Source organism: Aedes aegypti, chromosome 3 (assembly GCF_002204515.2).
Source record: "Aedes aegypti strain LVP_AGWG chromosome 3, AaegL5.0 Primary Assembly, whole genome shotgun sequence".
Classification (NCBI taxonomy): domain Eukaryota; kingdom Metazoa; phylum Arthropoda; class Insecta; order Diptera; family Culicidae; genus Aedes; species Aedes aegypti.
In genome coordinates this window covers 150,483,190-150,505,028 of record NC_035109.1, presented here as the reverse complement: position 1 = coordinate 150,505,028, position 21,839 = coordinate 150,483,190, and the positions used below count along the sequence as shown (strand labels likewise).

Below are 21,839 nucleotides of genomic sequence, written 5' to 3'. Positions count from 1 at the left end.
TTTGTTAGGGGGCTGGGAATCGAACCCATGACCATCGGCTTATCAAAGCGAACGTGTAGCCAACTACGCAACGGACCCCTCCTAAAAAAAAAGGATTGAAGTCTGGAAAGTTACCAAGATTGATGCTAATCTAAGATGGACTGGCCTCCAGTTTCAGGTACTAAATGGTTGAAGAACTAGAATTTTTATTCCGTGAAACGATGGGTCAGGAGCTGTTTTTCTACAAGCACTTATAAACGCATTGTGTGAGTCGAATTCATGTATGTACTCTAATCAGAACAAAAGTACTGGATCCGTTAGACCATCAGTATTAGTCATGTGTCTCATAGCATATTCGATCGAAATACTTATTTGAAAGTCTCTACTTGTTGGGCGACTCTTTGTAATCCCACTATCATGAATATCAAGCTATTATTTATTATACTTCAATGATAAAATGAAAATAACAGACATCGCTTCAAGTACAGTATAGTGAAATGCGACTCATCAGAATCGTTAATTACAGTCATCATTTTACAATTTATTCACAAGAATCTTCGTAACACCCACAACAAAGCCTCGAACGTTAATTAGCAATCAAAGCGTCCAACAGATCACTAAATCTCCCCTTACGCCGCCCCAACAGCCAGACTCGTGTATGACTGCATCACCTTTTCATCAAGACGATTTCTATTCAAGGGCAACGTCACCGCAAGGTTTTTAATTACTAAGTGACGAAGTGCCTAGCGGTCTGTCTTATCATCTCGTTAAACACATTTATCCAATGTGCAGTAAATGCACTAAAGGCAATCTGATTTTCCTCTAACCAAACCGCATTGGATGGCGCTACCGTTTCAGTCTCACCTGCTGCCCACAATCAATCACAACGCCTATTTGGCCGCTGATTTCCGTGACGAAAGACGTTATTAATTCGTTTCTTCTGTTTTTCTCTCGCCACAGCGGTCCCAGGTGCTCAACGATGGATCGTTCAAGTTTGCCGCCAAGACGAGTTTTTCCTGCAGTGGACGAGCCGCCGGATACTACGCAGACGTCGAAACGGGTTGTCAGGTGGGTTATCGATATCAATCAAGAATGGGGATTTTGTCAAACGTGGGTTCTTAATCTCCGGCAGATCTACCACATGTGTGACGGATTGGGACGGCAGTTTAGCTACGCTTGTCCCAACACTACGCTGTTCCAGCAGCGAATGCTGATCTGCGATCATTGGTACATGGTCAACTGCTCCAAAGCGGAGAGCAACTACGCAGCAAATTTGCTGATAGGTAATGCGGGTTGAATTCTTAAAATGGCTAGTTCAATTGTTACGAACGTGTGTTTTCAGGACAACGAGATAAGCCATTCGTTACGGATGACGAGAACGAACTTCGTACGCCAAGACCCGATCTGCTGGACACACCCTACGCAGCTGGATACAACATGGATTCGTTCAAATACAACTACTTCAAGGTTTGTAAATTTGTTGATAACAAGAAATTCGAAATTGAAATTTTATTTTCAATTTTCAGACCAACACTCAAGCCCCGCAGAATGCGATTCCAGCAAACGGTAAGAGTTCAGTGAAGACTCAAACCGTCAAGCCAAAACAAACGACGAGTGAGATCTTTGAGGAGAGCGCCAGCAATCATGGTCTTCCGATTCACTGGAGCACGAGGTATGCTAAGGAAGACGATGATAAGGAACGTAAGGATGACAAACAGGAGCTGGACACTCCGTTGAGTACTGCTATTCCGTTGAGCACCGAAGAAGCGCAGTTGCAAGGCAGTAAGACTAACGAACGTCGAGATGTGAAGGAAAATGAGAATAGAACCACAGTGCGGGTCAACGCCAAAGAAAAGCAATCGAATAGAGTTGAAGAAGCTGCAAGTAACAATAATCAGGTCAACGTTAAAGTGCCGTCCATTCGGTACGAACCACCATTTACACCAGAAGAGCAAGTCAAACGAGGAAGTGCCAGTAAAGAAACGTTAGGAGCAGGTTTCAAACCCTTCGAATCTATCTTGAATTTCAACAAGAAAGGTAACCGCAAGGACTACGATTTCTCAAACCTTTTCGGAAGGAATGAAAGCATTAGGAATACACCACCAGCACAAACCCCAACTCCGGCATCAACTACCACACCAAGAACCATCCAATCGAGCACCACCAGGTTCTTCAGCAGCTCTTCTACAACGCCATCCCGTTCAACAACAAGATTCTCATCAACTTCGCGCCAAACTGGCTTCGTCACATCCACAGGCACAACCCAAAAGCCAATTTCTATCATTGTCTCTGACTTGCAACCACCTCAGTTGAATCCTGCTCAGTTTTCGCCTGGAACTGGACCAGCTTTCCGACCAGCTGTAACAACCGCAGCTCCAAGAAGCACTTTCACAGCAACTGCTACAACTACGACGACAACACCAAGGCCCCTAACCCTATCAGACCCTCGTCAATCGAACCGCGCTCCAACGACAATCCTGTTCAACCCTCCAGCAGCCACAGCTGGCTTGTTTGAAAACCGTTTCGCTCTGCAACGACCCCCGGTTACGTCCAAAGTCCCGGTTCCATCTCGAGATATCCTGCCACCATTCCAAAACGTCGCCAACTTTGACAAGATCAAGAACCGTTTCGTCAGCGAAGCAATCTTCACCCGTCAACCCATCACCAACGAACCGTCTAGCGGGCCCATCAAATCCGGAATCGACAAGCTCCAGGGTGACGTCCAAATCCAAGTACGCAACGATAACGTTCCTCGACCCTTCAGTGTCCCAACTCCGGCCAACGACCTTCTCCCCCCAAAGAAGGAATACGTGTTCTACGATGATGCCACCACCAAAGGCCCGCCAATCTACTATCAATGGAAGTGGTCCATTCCATCATTTGGGCTTGAACCTCCACTGGACGCCCCACTAACCGATGAGGAAAAACTACTTACTCAACTGAACCCTGCGTCCCAGGATTCACCCGACTCCAACCGCGAACACAACCAAACCGCTCGCTCGATTTCCTCCGAAACGGGAAATCCCGGCGAGAATCCTTCGACCAGCAACACGATCGCTGAAGCTAACAAACGCAAAATCCAACTGCCAACGCACAACTACCTTGAACTTCGCAAACAACTGGCCATTCCTGATTTCACGTTCCCACTGGAAAGCGCCGGCACTGCCCAAAGCGTCTACGAGCAGGAGGGAGCGGTCAACTCTTTCCAGATCAAAATTCCAGCCTACGCTCGCAGCGATGACGACAGCAGGGCTTGGTACGGCGAAAACGCCAAGTGTCCCCAGTGCCATCCTGCGTTCATGAGACCTGGCAGTTGTGAACCATGTATCAAAATTCGGAGATGAACACCCACAGTCCTTTTCCTACCTCATCCTTTCAACCCTTAGTTTCCCACCTTTCCTTTTTAAAATTAGTTATTTTGTTTGTTGGTAAGCTAGCTAAGGTAACCCCCAGAATTCCTGACATCCTAAGAAATCCTTACAGAAATTGCATTGTATTCGTATATTTTTAGGTAGTTAAGAGTTGACGCACTAACCCACGCCCTGAATCGGGAAAAACATCAGATCATTCCGCAGATCATGACCTCTTGGCTCCTAGACACCTAACTTATTGACTCACTCTGCAGCCGCGATCATTCCCCGAAGAAGATCGACATTTCAACCGCTCACTCTAACCCTATTCAGTACGTTCACATCTACTAACTCTCAAAGCGCTCAATCAAGCAAGCACCTTACAACGAGAGCTCATGACAATCTCCGGAATGATCTGGGTCCTTGGACCAGAGATTACAACGAATTGTACATACACCGTCGCCAAGTAATTTGAAGAAAAATAAATGTGTGTTGAAAATTGTATTACCGGACAGCTTCCATTAGAGATGATAAAAGAAAATCCCTGGAGCCCATTGCACTCCGTCACTGATCCAACTCTTCGGATTACAGTAGATGACTATTCGATGCTGCTTCTCCGTATCGATATCTTCTAACAGACCAGTCCTCCTGCGGTGGGAGTAGTAGAACATGCTCGCTTCTCCATCTACGTAGATCTGGAAAGAAAAATCACCATTATATCATATACGTGTCCTGAACCACCTCAGACAAACCTCAAATCCACCGATTTGATCCTCAAACTGCGGTGCAACCTTCCAATGTACCATTAGCTGACTTGGACCAACCGCATGACATGAATAGATTTCCACAGGACTGGTGAACCTCCGACCAATCTCGTCCATCTGCCTGCACTGGTAACTTAGGACTACGTCACACAGCTTGGGGTTCCGTCCATCACGAACGGGAATTTCCGTCATCTGCAGAGCATCCTCCTCGAGTTTGTCCATCGATCTCCTAAATTGTTCGGTAGACATTTTCGCGGGATCTCTGCTGGATGTCGATGTAGATCGCCTCGTTTGGACAAAAGGTTCATCAACAAGATCACTCTCCTTAGATTGCCGTGAAATTCTCTTATGATCTTCACCAGTTTCGGAAAATGAAGTCGTTGGTTCGACGATTGAAGCAGACGTCGATCGCCGTTGAGGATCTTGCGATTGATCATCCAAGGATGAACGATTCAACTCACTACTGGATTCGACTGATTCAGTCGCTTCTGTGATTGAAACAGTAGTGATTCGCCTGCTTGATTGTTCCTGTTCTAACTGAATCTGATCGTCCATGTCAGTTTGACTGATTGGGTCAGTTGGCTGATCTTCTTCGCTATCTGATGAAGCAACAGGCTCCACGATCGATACACGAGTTGACCGGCGCTTCTTGTTATCTTCGACAGCTGGTTTGGCATCAATGCTGGTTATCAAACTAGACAATCTTTTACCCAACTCTGCGAACAATGAGGAACGTTGCTCTGAAACAACCGAAGACTCCTGAATCTCCGGAACATCAGGTTCCTCTAGTTCGACTACTTGAACTGCCACCTCAATAGTATCCGGCGAAACTTCAGCATCCGTTTGAGTACCGCTGGACTCTACGGTTTGACAAGCAGTTGAACGACGTGGTAGCTCCCCAAACCATTCAGGTTGTTCCATTTCGGTGAACGTAGTCTCCCGTGCAGGTGCTTCACCCGAACCCACTTGACACGATTCCGGAGGTTCCGCAATTTCATCAGAAGCTCGCAGTTTGGCGTCCGTGGAACATTCGATCGCTGATTGGAATTGATCATGCTCATCGCTTGCACCCGAAACTTCCGACAGTCTGCGTTGCTCTTCGATGGACACTATTTCAACCGTTACCGAAAGACAGCCGTCGATTTCTTCATGAGGCGGTGCAGTTGGTACAACACTAACAAAGGAGGTTTCCGTGTCACTGGATTGGATGCTGGGTGGAGGCGAAGTCGGCGTCGAAGGCGGTGAGTTGAGATATGGCGGGGCCATGGGTAGGTCTTCTGTGATAGGTTTCCGAAGTAGACGGCAAAGTTCGCTCATTTGCTGTGTAAGTTCGTTCAAACTACTCTCGATGTTGTCCAGTCGAGACGGTTGACCCTAAAATGAGGAAATTTTGTTGAATGTTAAACTAGATTTTCTGGAGGTATTCATGAAGTCCCTACAAACAGTGAAAAAATCCCAAAGAATTGCTGAAAAGTTTTGTGGTTGGAATCTTTGAAGAAACCATGATGAATGTGTAGCAATGTTTTTGGGAATCATTGTAAAAACTCTTTGTGGAATCCCTGGATACATTTCAAAAATTCTTTAAATTGAAAATATTTTGGAGGTTTTCCTGGAGTACATAGTGCAACTGCGTCCTTAGAAATAATTTTAATAATTGTTTAGAAAATTCTAAATAATCCACAAATTTGCTGAATGCTTCCTATAGGTATAAATGATTTTTTTTCAAGCAATACTTCAGTAACTCTTTCACGGATTCGTCAAGGATTTCCAACAAGATTTATATTCAGAACTCTGAGAAATTCAAACAGAAATTACTCTTCGTATTGCGTTTGGAGGTATTCTAGAGCCCCCAAGGGATTTCTCCAAGAACGCGCTTGCGGGTTTCTTAAGGAATATGTACAGTGATACCTCAGAGAAATCCTTTAAAAAATATTGGGGGAAAAACTCTAAGAAAAAAACCTGAGTAGCCTTTACCGTAATCCTTAAAATAAGGACATATAAAGGAATTCTTTCAAACTTGGTATAGTTTTGGAGAATTTAGAAGAAAGACCGTTGGAGAAAATATTAAAAAGCCTCACTTGAAATCATGCAGAATTCCTCTTGGATTTTTTTTAACATCATTGGAATAATTCCTGCAATAATATCTCAAGCTGAAATGATTTAGTTTTCCTGGTCAACATATTGAATGAACGCTGTAATCAGAAGTTATCGGAGGAGTAGCTCAAAAAATCTTATGATGACATTGCTCGACAGGAGTTTCTAGAAAATATTTTTGTAGGAATATCTGTAGTAACCCCTAGAGAAATATCTGGTGATATAATGAGAAGATTCTTGAAAAAATAACTGGAGGTTTTTTTTTTCTGTAATTAGGCCGGAACAAATCTTAAAATCTTATTTGGCACCTTCCATCAAAATGTGTCAAAGGGGGGGGGGGACAAAAAATAATAAAATGGAAATTCAGGAAAAGTCATCATTTTTCAATTAATATATCCGTCAAATCAAAATGTTTGAATAATAAACACGACATTTCTTTTATTCTTAACATCGATCACATAACATTTTTCATAAAACGGATTTCAAATTGTACTCTAGCTATTAACAATTTTTAGAAGACTGCGAAAATGTTGCACTTATATGCAACTTGAAATCATATTTAGATTATTTCAATTTGGTCCAAATGTATGTAATATTCCCGGTCTTTTCGTTATGGAAATTTCCTTGAGTTCCCTGGGCTTTAAAGGTCATGATATATCATGCCACATGATATACGAATGCGAAAATGGCAACTTTGGCACTGAAAGCTCTCAGTTAATAACTGTGGAAGTGCTCCATAAGAACACTAAGCTGAGAAGCAGGCTCTGTTCCAGTGGGGACATAATGCCAAGAAGAAAAAGAATCCACGTGAATCATAAAAAAAAACTTTTTTCATAGGCCACACTGTTACAGTAAAACAAACAAATTGAGGACTTGTAATCCAATAACACATGTTATCTCATGTAATACAGTCAAGACGAAAAACAAAACTAGCAAAAAACACGGAAAATAATGAAAATCAACACTGAAAATAAGATTATTTATTTATTTTCCCCTTATGACTTTTTGAAAATTTTGAAGGGGGGGGGGACAAAAGTAAAATTTCAAATTTGTTCCGGCCTTATTATAGAAATATAATTATTATGTAATTATAGAGTTGTGTTTGATCCTTCGACCTTGACGCTTGCTCCTGCGGGGGCGGGTGATGAGGGCAGGATCAAACATGTCGCGCGTCGGTCGGGTGAAGTGAAAAGTGGCGTGATCCGTTAGTTGTGTTTGATCCTTCGACCTTGACGCTTGCTCCTGCGGGGGCGGGCGATGAGGGCAGGATCAAACATGTCGCGCGTCGGTCGGGTGAAGTGAAAAGTGGCGTGATCCGTTAGTTGTGTTTGATCCTTCGACCTTGACGCTTGCTCCTGCGGGGGCGGGTGATGAGGGCAGGATCAAACATGTCACGCGTCGGTCGGGTGAAGTGAAAAATGGCGTGATCCGTTAGTTGTGTTTGATCTATTGATCGCATCGCTTGCCCTTGCGAGGGCGAGCGATGAACACTTGTCCGACGTACAATGCGATTATCGAATTATTTCGCAAATTCGGTTAGGCGTAATTATATCATGGATCGCATCACCTACCATTGGTGACTCCCAGATCTATACCTTACCCACTAACCCAATATCCTTTCCATGACAACCGTGGAGATGCAGAGGTGATCTCGGTCTCTAGTAACAACGGTAGTCACACTAACATTCCTTCCCTTCCCCGATGACCGTAAGGACGTGGCCGGCGCCGTTATTGACTTTTAAATTTGAGCTCTCGATTTGTGCACATTGAAGAATGGTAAGCTAATCCCAAGCCCCATTCATTAATTCCCTGTGCAACTTCGATTGTTCTGGTCAATCACGGAGTAGCAACTACGAATTGTACGGTCATCTATGCTTATGCTTATTAAATATAATTATTATGTAATTATTATTATAGAATTTATGTATGTTTCGATCTCAATAAAACTTTCACTATTTGCTATTCACTCCTGTACCTTTGAGAGAAAAATATAAAGATGACCAAAACACGGCTCAATTTTGCGTTACACGATGCGGAAATCTGCAGTGGGATTGACATGCGATTACTTTTCATCATGGTGTTTTCATCATTTGATTTGGTGTTTTCTTTCTAATTTCACCGAACAGAAAAAGTTGTCTCATTAGTGCAGCTGAAAGATCATTGGAAGTTATGTTGAAGACTGCTATCAACTAAATTTTGACAAAAATGCAGATGGAAGTGGCTTGCGATTTGCGGCAGTATGTGGGTCACCCGACAGCGCTGACTGAACGCCCCAACAAGGTCTCGGTCACATGGCTGCACTAACTGAGCCAGAGCAACGCTCGTTTTGGCTTTTCTCTCTTTATTTTCAGATTGGGAGATTGAGTTCCCCGCGGGAGCGCGATAAAACGCCCCGATCGCTGGCGGCGGGGGTTGCAGTTCTGACCGGAGGAGTCCGGGTGTGTACGACGCGCGCTGTTCTGACGGTCCCCCAGTTCGGACGAGGTGTGCCGTTCGTTTTCGACATTTTCGTTCAAAGTTCAGTGGGCATTTTCTGCCAAATTGACGAGCGGGTCAATTCGGGTCGAGAGTGTTATAAGGTGGATAAAGTATATTTCGGGAAATTGGTGGAACCACCCACATACGCGATCAGAATCGAGGGAAAGTGAAAGTGTCTCCATCGATTCCTTAAGAACGATTCTAAGGGCGGAAAGCTAGTGAATTGTGACGACTTTTTAGTAATAAATAAAATTGTGGAGAAAATTGTGAGAAGAAACAGATTGATCAATATTCCGAAAAAAACCAGTGACCAAGCCGGGGGGCCCGCTACATGTGGGTCACGAAAAATCACTGGTTACGCTTAGATCTGAAAACCTGAATACAAGGGATAACTTGATACACTCAAGTATAAGAGACTGTGTGAATATAATCCTAAATTGTGAGGTTCTGAAGGTCACTTTTAGCGCTTATACAGTCAAACCTCCATCAGTCGATATCTGAAGGGACTATCCACTCATGGAAATATCGAGTCATGGATCAGAAATGCTTTCGAAAGCAGTTTGAGGGGACCATCATAGTTTGTTTTTGCAATTTCTCATCGTATTAGGCTGATTTTCATCACGCCAATCTGTCATGAAACGGCCTACTTTCCTGCACTGTATTATGCAATGTGGTAATAGTCATAACAGAACTGAAAACAGTGCTGTAATGATTTATTACGCAACGCTCTCTCATCGCGCAACTGTTTTGAGTTGCGTAATAAATAATTACACAACATTTTTCAGAAATTGTAAAATAATGGTGAATGCATTTCGATATGGTTTCTGGTACCCTCAAGTGGTCTTCTACGAAATTGGCAAAAAATGTTGTACGCAACTCGTCGTAATTATCCAACTCGGCGAGCTTCGTTGGATAAATGTACGACTCGTGCTGTAAAAATCATCATTCTGCAACTTGTTGCGTAAACTACTATTTTAGTATGGTTCTATGACTCGATATTGAGTCTTGCAACATCGATTCATGGATGTTTCACTGTAGATCTAATGACCAATACCCAAGTAGTTCTTGGATAAGCCAACGTTGAAAATCTTGGTGGAGAAAAAAATATATATGATCGTACAGAAATCACCCACGTTCTTAATCGTCCGAAAGATCCCTGGTTTGTAGATCTGAAGCCCTGTACTCAAATAAGTGCTTGTATAATCTTGAACGGTTGTTGAACTTTTGATGGAATAAAATTTCATATATGAGTACAAGTGTTGTTTGTAAACCTTTGAGTGATAACTATTTCCGCCTCTAGATATGAAGACCTGTACTTAAAAGAGATTTTGCATGGGGGTGACCCTTTTCGCATAAAGACGTTTCGCATAAGGACGTTTCGAATACGGACGTTTGGCATAATGGATGTTTCGCATAAACCAGTTTTATAAAAGAACAGGTAGCATTTTAAATAAGGCATATGAATCAAATAATGCCAAATGTCCATTATGCCAAACGTATTTATGCGAATCGTCTTTATGCGAAATGTCCCACCCCCATTTTGGATAACCTTGAATAGTCGTTAAACTCAAAATATGGTACAACCTATATAAATGAGCCTGAATAAATGCTATCCTAGTTTGCAAGATTCTGAAAGGTCACTCGTTACACTTATATATCCGATGAGCTATGCTCCAAGTATTTCTTGGATAAGGTACCGCGGGACAAGTGAGAATACGGGGTAAGTGGGGCGTTTCGTCATAGCTCAACTAGGAAAAGTTTTTCATGGGGGTATTCTTCTAGAAAGTTGAAGATACAATGACAAGGAATGTATTTAGTACTAAACATATTGTTGTTTTTATTACCATGTGGTTCATGTAACAGTTGTCAGTTCAGCGCCATTTTCAACTTGCATGACAAATTGTGACACGTTCCACGTCTTGCATTGACTCGCAAAAAATAAATGTGTTTTAAATCGAATTTCCATCAGTATGCTATAATTTTGAGTATTATTACAAGCTGCTAACGATAAACCAGTATTTTGTTTTCATTTCATATGAAATTTTCGATGGTCTATCTTACCCCAGAATATATTTGTACCTGGGGTAAGTGGGACCTATCAAAACAAAAACCAGAATCAAAACTTTTCGTACACGTTTCATACCTTCTCCTAGAGAGTAGCACTAAAACATTCAAACAAATGATTTTTATCAAAAAAGATCAACCTCAAATTACGTAATTGCATAGGAGGGAGTAGAAAAGTGTTATTATTCTTTATTTTTAAATTTATTTTTTATTTTTGAAATACGACTTCAAAATTGAACAAACACACAGCTGAAATTTGAAATGCATCATGAGAACGATTACTTTTCTATTTTATTTGAACTTTATTTGTTATTTCTACCAAATTAAGTAGAGAGAGAAAACAATTCCACCCCATAAGGTGGTTTTCTGCCATGCATATAAAAAATAACAAAACATATTTATAATTTCGTCAATTATTGATTGTTTATGTTCTACATTTTAATTAACAACTTATAAACGATATATTTTGAACATGTTTAATACCTCTTTACGCTTTCATTGAGGAATTTTCAGTTAATATTAAATGTGAGGTGACATACTATTAAATAAAGGGTTTCTTCCTAAAACGTAACGTATTTTATGGTTGATCCCGTATGTACATCAAATATGTACTTAAAATTAAAAATCTATGAATTATCAATCCTATTATTGTAATGGTTGACTTACTGATGTGGATTGACGCATGAAACTGGATGTGTCCAACTTGCCCCGCTTAGCGAGGCAAGTGGGACCATTGGCTCATTCTAAAACTTTCTTCCAAGGTTTTCACAATTTCGAAATTATTCGATTAGTTTCATGCACACACCAGCAAATATGTTGCCAAAACGTGATTGTGTTGTTGGATTTGAAAAATATTGACATTTGAAAATTTGATTGAACAATTTGTTTGAACTATCGTTTTTTTCGTTCCCATTTGCCCCGCGGTACCTTATCTATATAAATAAAAATGGAGTGGTGTTTGTATGTCACGAAATGGCTTAAGAACGGGTCAACGTATTTGAATAATAGTTTCTCCGTTTTGTTCCTCAAGGGTTCCGACGTGTTTGTATGTATAAAAATCCCAGGGTATTCACCGGAAAAGTAGAGAAAACGAGAGTGAACGGAGCTGTCATTTTGTATAGAAGGATCCATTGCGTTTTTCAACAGCCTACTTGATGGCAAGACGAAGTTTGCCGGGACCACTAGTCTTAAATAGTCATTGAGCACAAATTTTGAAAGCGCGTAATATTATAAGTCCAAAAAGGCATCAACCTTGTTTCTAATCTTTCGAAAAGTCACTGGTTACGCTTGTAGATTTGAAGGCCTGTACTCAAAGAAGTTCTTGTATAACCTTGAGCGGTAATTGAACTCAAAAATGGTGAAATACATTTTCATGGGCCTTTATGAATATACAGTTAACTCTCCCTTACTCGATATTCCGTATCTCGATATCGAGTTAGAGAACCATAGTAAAAGTTGGTTTTCATGGCTACCTCGATGGTCCCTTGGATCGCATTTGCACTGGTTTTGTGTTCTGTAACTCGATACCTCCCTAACTCGATGGTCCCTTCAATATCGAGTAAGGGAGAGATGACTGTAGATGATGTTGACAAATTTTCGAGAGATCACTGGTTCGTTTGTAGATTTGAAGACCTGTACTTAACGGAGGTTTGGATAACGTTGAAACGTTGGGCTCGAAACATGATACAACCTAACTACATGAGTCTGTATGGATTTTACCCTAGTTTGCAAGATTCTGAAAGGTCACTCGTAACGATTTTTAAATTAGATCTGATGAGCTATACTCCAAAAATTTTTTGAGCAACTTTAAATAGTCGTCGATCTCAAATTCTGGTAGCGCTTATATAAGTCCAAAAAGGTATAAACCTTGTTCCTAAAGCACTTTCAATTTCAAATAATATTACTACAGGGTGCCAATGGAATGTATGGGAAAAATTTTGCCATCGAATTTCAAAAAATGGTAGTGCTCAAAAGTTTTGTCTCCTCGAAAAAAGTCCCCATGCAAAATTTGAGCTCAATCGGACTTCATTAAGTGGACCCCCAAAGCGGTCAAAGTTTGGCTTTTTTGACCCATGAAAAATCTCCAAAGGGGGGGGGGGTGTACATGAAATTTCCGAAATCGAAATTTTTTTTTGATGCCGGATGTCTTAGAAATGCATGAAACGTCGAGATCTGGTGTTATTTGGAAAAAAATTTTTTTGCAAAAAATCGACCTTTTGCGACTTAGTAAATTTTTGAGTTGGGGGAGTGAATTGAATTTGAAATGAACGATTTGAATTCAATTGCTGAGAAATTCAAGGCAATAGTATTGAAACATATCCTATATCATTGTTGGCCACTGAAAGCATATTATATGTGATATTTAATTAGAGTGGTTCTTTTTGTTAAAAAAAAAAAAAATTAAAAATTGAATTTTAAAATTAATATTGAAGACAATAGTATTGGAACATCTCTCACATTATCGTAAGCCATTTTCTACATTTAATATGTGGTATCTTATTAGGGTGATTCACTTATTTTCCATTACGGTGGGCCTTTCTGTCGAAAAATCATAATTTGAATGGGATATTAAAAACAATAGTATTTTATCACCTCTTTCATCATCGTAGGCCATTTCCTTCATTAGATTTGTGATATTTAATTGGGAAGGCTCACTTATATTCCATTACGGTGGTCCTTTAAAAAAAATTGAGAATTTGAATGGAATAGAAAATACAAGAGTAATTAAACATCTCCTTTGTCATCGTAGGCCACTGTTAACATATAATATGTGATATTTCATTGGGGCTATTGTCCTCAGTTTTGCATAAGGGTGATTATTTAATTTGTAAATTAAAAAAAAATTCTCAACAGATCTAAAAAATCAACTTTGTTTGTATAGTTTTGAATCATGATTCTTCATTGGCATGCAACTTTTCGTTAAGATATTTTCATTAAGGTTTTCTTTTGAATAGTTAAAATAAAACGTTCCAATAACAATAATCAGTGAATTCAGTGAAGCACAACTCAAACTGCCATAATCAAAATACAGATAAAAAAGGAATGAAATATTTTTTGACGTATTCAAATTATGACAATAGCTTGATGGGCGACGATGAAGGGCAACAAAAGTGTTTAGTTTATATTTTCAAAAGAGATTCTCAGCCTTGGGCTCCTTCATTCCCGAAACAAAAGTACGTTGCCTTCTGCTTGCCATAGTACATGCGATTCGGTTGTGACAACGTAGGCAATTCCAGTTTTAACAATCAGTTCTCGTTTATTCTTCAAAGATGTAACAAAGTTCCTTATAGAAATTTCGTCGGAATTTCATATGGATTTTTTCGTTGGAGTTTTCAACGGAATTTTCTTTGGAGTTTCCTTTGGAATTTTAATCGGAATTCCTTCGAAATTTCTTTTAAAAATTTTTATTGGACTTTTCTACGAAATTTCCTTTGAAATTTTCTACGGAATTTTCATCAAAATTGGAAATTTATCCTGAATTTGCTTCGGAATATCCTGTGGAATTTTCTTCGGTATCTTTAGAAGTGCCCATTTGAATTTTCTGTGGTATTTCCTTCGAAATTTCCTATGAAGTGTCCTTCGGAATTTCATTTTGAACTTTTCATTGGAATTTTCTTCGGAGTTTCTTTTTGAGTTTCCTTTGAAATTTGCGTTGGAATTTTCTTTGGAGTTTCCTTCCGAATTTCTTCTGGAGTTTGTTTCGGAATTTCCTGTGTATTTATCTTTGGAGCTTCCTTCAGAATTGTATTCGAAATATTATTTGGAATTTCTTTCGAAGCATTGGAATTAACTTTGGAATTTCCTTCGAAATTTTCTTTGGAGCTTTCTTCGGAATTTCATTTGGGATTTCTTTTGGACCTTTGAAATTTAATTCGGAATATTCTTAGAAATTTCCTTTACAATTTTCTTTGAAATTTTTACATAGTTTTCTTGAAAATTTCCTTACTAATTTGCTTTGGATATTCCATAGAAAATTCCTTAGAAAGTTTCTACGAAATTTCCTTTTAACTTCCTTTTTTCATTGCAATTTGCTTTGGAATTTTGTTTGGAATTTCCTTAGAAATTCCCTTTTGAATATGCTTTGGATATTTTTCAGAATTGTCGTCGCAATGTCCTTTGGAATGTGCTTCAGAATTTCTATTAGAATTTTATTCAGTTAGTTTTTATTTTTTTTTCGGGATTTTCCTTATATTTTGAAAGTTTCCATCGAAGTTTCCTTTGGAATTTCTTTTGGAGCTGTGATTTTTTCTTCGAAATTTCCTTAGAAGTTCCTTTTTGAATTTCATTCGGAATTTGCTTTGAATTTTTTTATGGAATTTCCTATGTAGTTTTTGGAATTTCCTTTGGAATTTTCCACGGAATTTTCTTCGCAATTTCCTTTGGATTTTTTTCGGAATTTCCTTTGGAATTTTCTACGCAATTTTCGTCAGAATTGCGAAATTTCTGAAATTTGCTTCGGAAATTCCGTTGGATTTCTTTTAGTTTCCTTCGGAATTAGCTTTGGAATTTCGGTATCCTTTAAAATTCCTTTGCAGTTTTCTTTGAGGCTACTTATCAAATTTTCTTCAGAATTTCCTTTGGAATTCCTTTATTACTTCCTTCAAAATTCTCTTTGAATTTTTTTTCGGAATTTCGTTTGAAGTTTACTTCCAAATTTGTTGTAGAGTTTCCCCGGAATTTCCTTTGGAATAATCTTTAGAATTTCCTATGGAGATTTCGGAATTTTATTTAGAGGTTTTGATTGGAATTTTTAACGGAATTTTCCTTTGGACTGTTTTACGTAATTTTCATCGAAATTTCCGTTGAATTTTCTCGGAATTTACTTTGGAATTTCCTTCGAATTGTTTTTTCGGAATTTTCTTAGGAGTATCCTTTAAAATTCCTTTGTATTCTTCGGAACTTCATATCTCATTTACTTCAGAATTTCCTTTGGAATTTCTTCATGAATTTCTTCAGTTGCTTCAGGAATTACTTTCGGAATTTCCTTTTTCAGTTTTTCAAAATTTTCTTCGGCGTTTCCTTTGCAATTTCTTTGGGAATTTCTTCTGGAATTGCCTTCGGAATTTCCTTTGGAATTCGCTTCGGAAGTTCCTTTGAAATTTCTTATGGAATTTCCTTTGCAATTTCTTTTAGAGCTGGCTTCGGAATTATATTTGGAATTTTCTGCGCAATTTTCGTCCGAGTTTTCTTTGGAATTTGTTTCGGAATATCCTTCAAAAATCCATTCGGATTTATTTTTATGGAATTTCCTTTTAAATTTCCTTTGGAATTTCTTTCGGGATTTGCTTTGGAATTTCGATTGGAATTTCTTTTGGAGCTACCTTCGGGATTGGATTTGGAATTTTCTACGTTATTTTCGTCGAAATTTACTTTGCAATTTGCTTCGGAATTTCTTCTGGAGTTTCCTTCGGAATTCCTTTTGGAGCTTCATGCTAAATTTGATTCGGAATTTCTTTTGAAGCTTTGAAATTATTTCTGAATTTTCTTCGGAAGTATCTCTATAATTTTCGTTTCCTCTGGGATTTCCTTCGGTATTTCCTTCGGGATTTTATCTGGAATTTTCTCTGGAATTTCCTTCGGAATTTTCTCTGGAATTTGCTTCGAAATATCCTCTGGAATTTCCTTCTGAATTTCCTCTGGAATTTCCTTCGGAACTTCCTCTGGAATTTCATTCGGAATTTCCTTTGGAATTTCCTTCCGTATTTCTCCTAGAATTTTCTTCTCTGAAATTTCTTTTGGAATTTCCTCTGGAATTTCTTTCGGGATTTTCTCTGGAATTTCCTTCCGAATTTTCTCTGGAATATCCTTCAGAATTTTCTCTAGAATTTCCTCTGGAATTTCCTTCGGAATTTTCTCTAGAATTTCCTGCGAAATTTCCTATGGAATTTTCTGAGAAATTTCGTCTGGGATTTCCTTCGGAATTTTCTCTGGAATTTCTTTCGGAATTTCCACTGGAATTTCCTTCGTAATTCCCTCTGGAATTTCCTCTAGAATTTCCTTCAGAATTTTATCTGCAATTTCCTTCGGAATTTGCAAAACTAAAGTGGAAAAGTCACTGAGGCTCAATGCTTGATCTCTGAGATGAGTGCATCTGAAATCACGAAATAGCAAGCGGATTTTGTATGAGACGAGGACTCCGAACTGGTTCAGCTTAGTGAAGTGTTGCATTCCGAATGAAAATCACGCAAAACTTTTCAAAAGGACCTTTCTAACAATGAGAGGCTTTCTAGAAAACTCTTTTGTTGTTAACTAAGTTACCTTTACATTTTTCGTTGCACATTACGCAAATATTATGTAGTAGTCCACACCATAATCTTTCGGTCTGTAGATATTAAGGTTGAAATTTTTACAATGACACCATAATTAAGGAAAGTGGACGAGACTTTTGCGAGAAATCATGGTTTCAAACTATACGAAAAATAATGCACCCTAATGGAAAATGAGAGAAACTCCCTAATGAAATATGTTAACAGTATCCAAATGGAACTAGAGGCGCATGAATTCAGAGGAATTTAAAGCCTCTCAAAACAAAAATGAAGACAATGGCCTACGATTTTGAAAGAGGTGTTAAAATACTATTGTGCTGAAAAAAAGGATCAAATTCTAAATTTCTTGATTTTTTTCTTAAATTTTCGGCAAACACCAATGGAAAATAAGTGAACCACCCTAATAAAATACCACATATTAAATGTAGAAAATGGCTTACGATAATGTGAGAGATGTTCCTATACTTTTGTCTTCAATATTCAATTAAAATTCTATTTTTTTATTTTTTTTATTTTATAACAAAAAGGACCACCCTAATGGAAAGTAAATGAACCACCCTAATGAAATATCACATATAATATGCTTTCAGTGACCAACAATGATAAAGGATATGTTTCAATACTATTGCCTTGAATTTCTCAGCAATTGAATTCTAATCGTTCATTTCAAATTCAATTCACTCCCCCAACTCAAAAGGCCGATTTTTTTCAGAAATTTTTTTTTCCAAATAACACCAGATCTCGACGTTTCATGCATTTCTAAGACATCTGGCATCAAAAAAAAAATTTCGATTTCGGAAATTTCATGGAGATTTTTCATGGGTCAAAAAAGCCAAACTTTGACCGCTTTGGGGGTCCACTTAATGAAGTCCGATTGAGCTCAAATTTTGCATGGGGACTTTTTTCGAGGAGACAAAACTTTTGAGCACTACCATTTTTTGAAATTCGAAAAATCGATTTTCATTGGCACCCTACTACACATAAACCATGATTTTTAAACTCAATTTTGACACTGAAAAATAATAGAAGTTATCTAATATTTTGTGAAAACGATACTTACAATCAACAACTCGTCGTTTTGAATGCTCTGATGAGCAACGGAAGCCACACACTGAACCGACGTCGCCTGTTGGGTCAAATCTGAAAACAAATCCCATGAAACGAATCCATAACCATATTTTACCGTCCCAACTCACCTTCTACCCGAGCTTCCACGACTTCCTCTCGACTGTCCTGCTCCTCAACAATATAACTCTGCTCAAAATTGCTACTGGTTTGAATAAAACTTGACCGTATCTCCCGGATCTTTTCCGTTCCTGCAGCAGCCAATTTCTCTAAAATAAAACCCAACGCCTCCCGCATCGGATCCATCGTCTCCTGCATGTAGCTTTGAATCAGCTCGAAGTACCTACTCAAAGTCTCCTGCAAACGAAACTCGCCGACTCCACCACCCTCCTGTTCAACATCTTCCTCCCGCTCACTTCCCACTTCGGCTAGACAGGAGTTCACAATTTCCGGCACAAGTTCGCTCGCATCCAGTTCTTCGGATTCATCCGACAGCCGCCGAACTTCTGTCACGCATTCCACCTCCGATTCCACCTTGGAAGCTTCCTCCAAATCCATCATTCTGGCCTCGAAAAACAACCCCAAATTGTGCTGCCGATCGCGGACGTTTCCACTCAGCACCACATACTGCGCTCCTTCCTTACGTTCCAGCTCACCGGATGCCGAGTCCAGATGAATATGTATTGAGTCGCACGACTTTTCCGTCACCTTCAGTTTACCCGCTTCATCCAGCAGCTTGGAGAACAGATGAAGCATTCGTTGTTTCACTGCGGTACGTCCACCGGAGAACTCCAAACGTGATCCCTTCCGCTGCCGGTCCCACGCGTCCGGGACGTTCAAGGACTCTTCCAGAAATGTTCGCAAATCGTCGATCGCACTGTTGAGCTTCTGCCGTTCGTCTTCTAGCTGTTGCGATATGTTCGAAGGTGTTCGCTCGTCGGCATCATTCGGATGTTTCAGCAGATGGAACGATACGGATGGTTTCCGCTGGATAGACGTTCCCGGTTCTGGTTCTAATTTGGATTCGGACTCCTGCTTCGTCGAATCAGTCTGCCGAGATTCCTTGCTAAGAAAGGACTTCACTCGGAGGCTCCATCCACCGATGATTCGAAGCAGGGTTAGGAAAAGCGTTTGGAAAGTCGTGAGGTAGGATACTTCACGCCCTTCGGAGGGTTCTTCGTCTCCCAGAAGGTTGTGAATTTTTTGAACCACTTCGCGAGACGGGTGATCGGAGGAGAACCGTTCCAGTAGGAAAGGTTCGTTGGCTATGTTTATCATTCCCGGAGAACTGACGACGGTAGACGGTGGGTGTAGCTCGACATTTTCTGCAGGGACCATTTTAATCACTTCCAGGAGTTCTTCGAGAGCGGCTGACAGGGAAAGGTCGTAGTGGATCAGAACATCAAGGAGAGCCCCACGGAGAGTGCGAAGGATCAGGGCGTCGTCATATTGGGTGTTTTCCTCACAGATAAGTTCGTCCAAGTAGTTTATCAGCACATCGGTAGAATACGGTTCTTCAGAGGGACCCGCCGCAAACTCAGGGCTGGCGATGTCTTCCATAGTATTTCGAATTTGGTTGATTATCAGAAGGGGATCTTCCCTGCTCGAGGGATTCATTAGCTGATGGATGACGAATTTTATCTTTTGCAGCACGTGTTCATTGCGAAATTCATCGGAAATTTGAACACGAGCGCTATGGAATGCTTGAACGATGATAGAGGCTAGGGATCGCAGATCAACGTCGGTTAGTTCACTGCTCATGATAAACAACTCGATCATAAGTCGCATGCTTGCTAGTAAGTCTTTCGGATCGCTGCTAGAATGAGCGTGAATCCAGTTTTTACTTGACGTTTGAATGACTATGGATCCTCCTGAATAGCTTAGGACTCCAATGACTTTATCATCGCTTTCTCTAACGCTGATAGCCGACACTTCGCTTTCCGCTGTGCCACTTTTGATAGACTCGTCCAATTCACTTTTGATTTGATCCACTAAAGTCCTCCGATCGCTTTCCGAGTGCATTTGAACTAGCAGCTTCCCAGAAGATTGCTGAACTAAGTTCTGCAGAAGATCCTTCATGGAGCGAACCATTTCTGGTCGCTCTTGCTCCACAGGAAAGTTGTCCACATTTGTCCTTACCAACGCAGACGATGTATTTGGAAAGCTCAAGACACCAATAACAGTGTTTCCTGATCTGCTGATAGTGATCTCCGGTTCGATCTCCAAAGTTCGTCCCAGAATTTGCTCTTGACTGTGCAACGACTCTTGAAGGAAACTTTTCAATCGCTCAACGCCCATTTGTTCTTCATCCTCACAACCAGAGAAGCTTTTTACAATTTCATTGTTTGACTCATGAAATTGGACAAACAGTGCAGCATCATCGTCTTTTTTAAAGTATCCTATGAACGCTTTTGACCTAGGATGTTCCGTATCTTCTCTGGAAAACGTATGAATCGCGATCGTATCTTCCGGTTGACGCAGGATCTCCCCCAAAGTATTTTGTAGCTTCACAAGAATTGATTCCCGTGATGAACCCTGAACGCGCCGTAGGATGTCCTCGGTCATCTCCATCATGTTCTTCACCGTTTCCACGTGGCTCTTCGGTGTCCTCGTAGATCGTTGCGAATCATTCCCATCCGGGTACTTCAAAATCACCACGCTTTGCTGATTGTTTAACATCTCATCCACATCAGCCATACAATCCAGTATTTCGTTGTATCCACCGAAGCTTCCCCTGGAAAGCTGCATCAATACCGTACTATCCGGATCTATCATAGTCCCTACGGCTTGACCCCTAAAATTCCCCACCACAGAAATGGACTTTTTCCGCGCTTCCGCCCTTTCGCCACTCGGTTCAATCACCGGAACAGAACAAACCTGTTTACTTACGACTTCTTCTAGGGCCATCTCCGAGTCACTGGTTTCCGATGGGATACTTTCCGAAGATACGGTCCACTCGGAATTGACGTCTTCCTCATCGTAATGGTACGTTCCGTCGAAGATCGTTGGATGTAGAGGCGGGGCGTTGACAATACTGGTTGTTAACTCCGGAGGATCGTCGGGGCTTGACATGGATCGGATGGATTGCGAAACGACTTGAACATGGCCGTCTTCGGACACTTCGATAACCAGGTGATGATTGCTCAACGTTCGAATGGCACGACGGGTCGGGTTGGATCGATTCAGGGGACGTCCCATCTTGGATGGATTTGAATTTGAACACCTTGAAATGCATAATTTGATGAAATCGTTGTGATTAAGTAGAGAACTTTAAAACCTACAGAAAATTTGAAAACTTTCAATTTTGGTGAACCAAAATTTGACACTATCATTTGATCAAAATCAAGGCTAAACTCACGGCCTACTATGCGTACAAACATTCTTGCTGCTGATGGAAGTTCCAAAACTGCTCATGTTCGCATAGTCGACGTAAGCGTCAATATGGCGGCATCCAGAAATTACGTAACGCTCTAGGGGGAGGGGGGGAGTAGCCTCAAGCGTTACGGCTCATACAAAAATTTTAAATTTTTCATACAAAAAGCGTTACGGAGGGGGGGGGAGGGGGTCAAAAATTTCCAATTTTAGCGTTACGTAATAAATGGACGCTGCCTATGACCAGAATGCATTTCTTCATTTCACTTAATTTTCTAATACAGTTAACTCTCTCTTACTCGATATTCCGTATTCCGTATTCCGATATTCCGTATCTCGAGTTAGAGAACCATAGTAAAAGTTGGTTTTCATGGCTAACTCGATGATCCCTTGGATCGCAGTTGCAT

General features: G+C 40.3%; 2 protein-coding genes across 4 annotated transcripts in view; one reads left to right on the top strand and one right to left on the bottom strand.

Annotated features, from left to right (window-relative positions):
* The window catches only part of LOC5567598, a 387,298-nt gene extending 383,465 nt beyond the window's left edge, over window positions 1–3,833 (top strand). For 2 of the 3 annotated variants that reach the window (XM_021855931.1, XM_001657525.2), the window contains 4 exons: window positions 940–1,047; window positions 1,112–1,262; window positions 1,322–1,446; window positions 1,506–3,833. In XM_021855931.1, the coding sequence (XP_021711623.1) occupies window positions 940–1,047; window positions 1,112–1,262; window positions 1,322–1,446; window positions 1,506–3,323 (2,202 nt within the window). In that variant the 3' untranslated portion in view covers window positions 3,324–3,833. The remainder of the gene's footprint in view (window positions 1–939; window positions 1,048–1,111; window positions 1,263–1,321; window positions 1,447–1,505) is intronic. The other variant, XR_002502772.1, reaches the window with a different exon arrangement.
* On the bottom strand, window positions 3,493–21,415 carry LOC110679879. The gene is made up of 5 exons (XM_021855930.1): window positions 21,342–21,415; window positions 18,192–21,283; window positions 18,056–18,135; window positions 4,082–5,467; window positions 3,493–4,024 (listed from the first exon to the last, which is right to left on the bottom strand). The coding sequence occupies exons 2-5, from the start codon at window positions 21,256–21,258 to the stop codon at window positions 3,851–3,853; spliced, it is 4,707 nt and encodes a 1,568-aa protein (XP_021711622.1). The 5' UTR covers window positions 21,259–21,283; window positions 21,342–21,415; the 3' UTR covers window positions 3,493–3,850.
* Window positions 21,416–21,839: the final 424 nt, after the last annotated feature.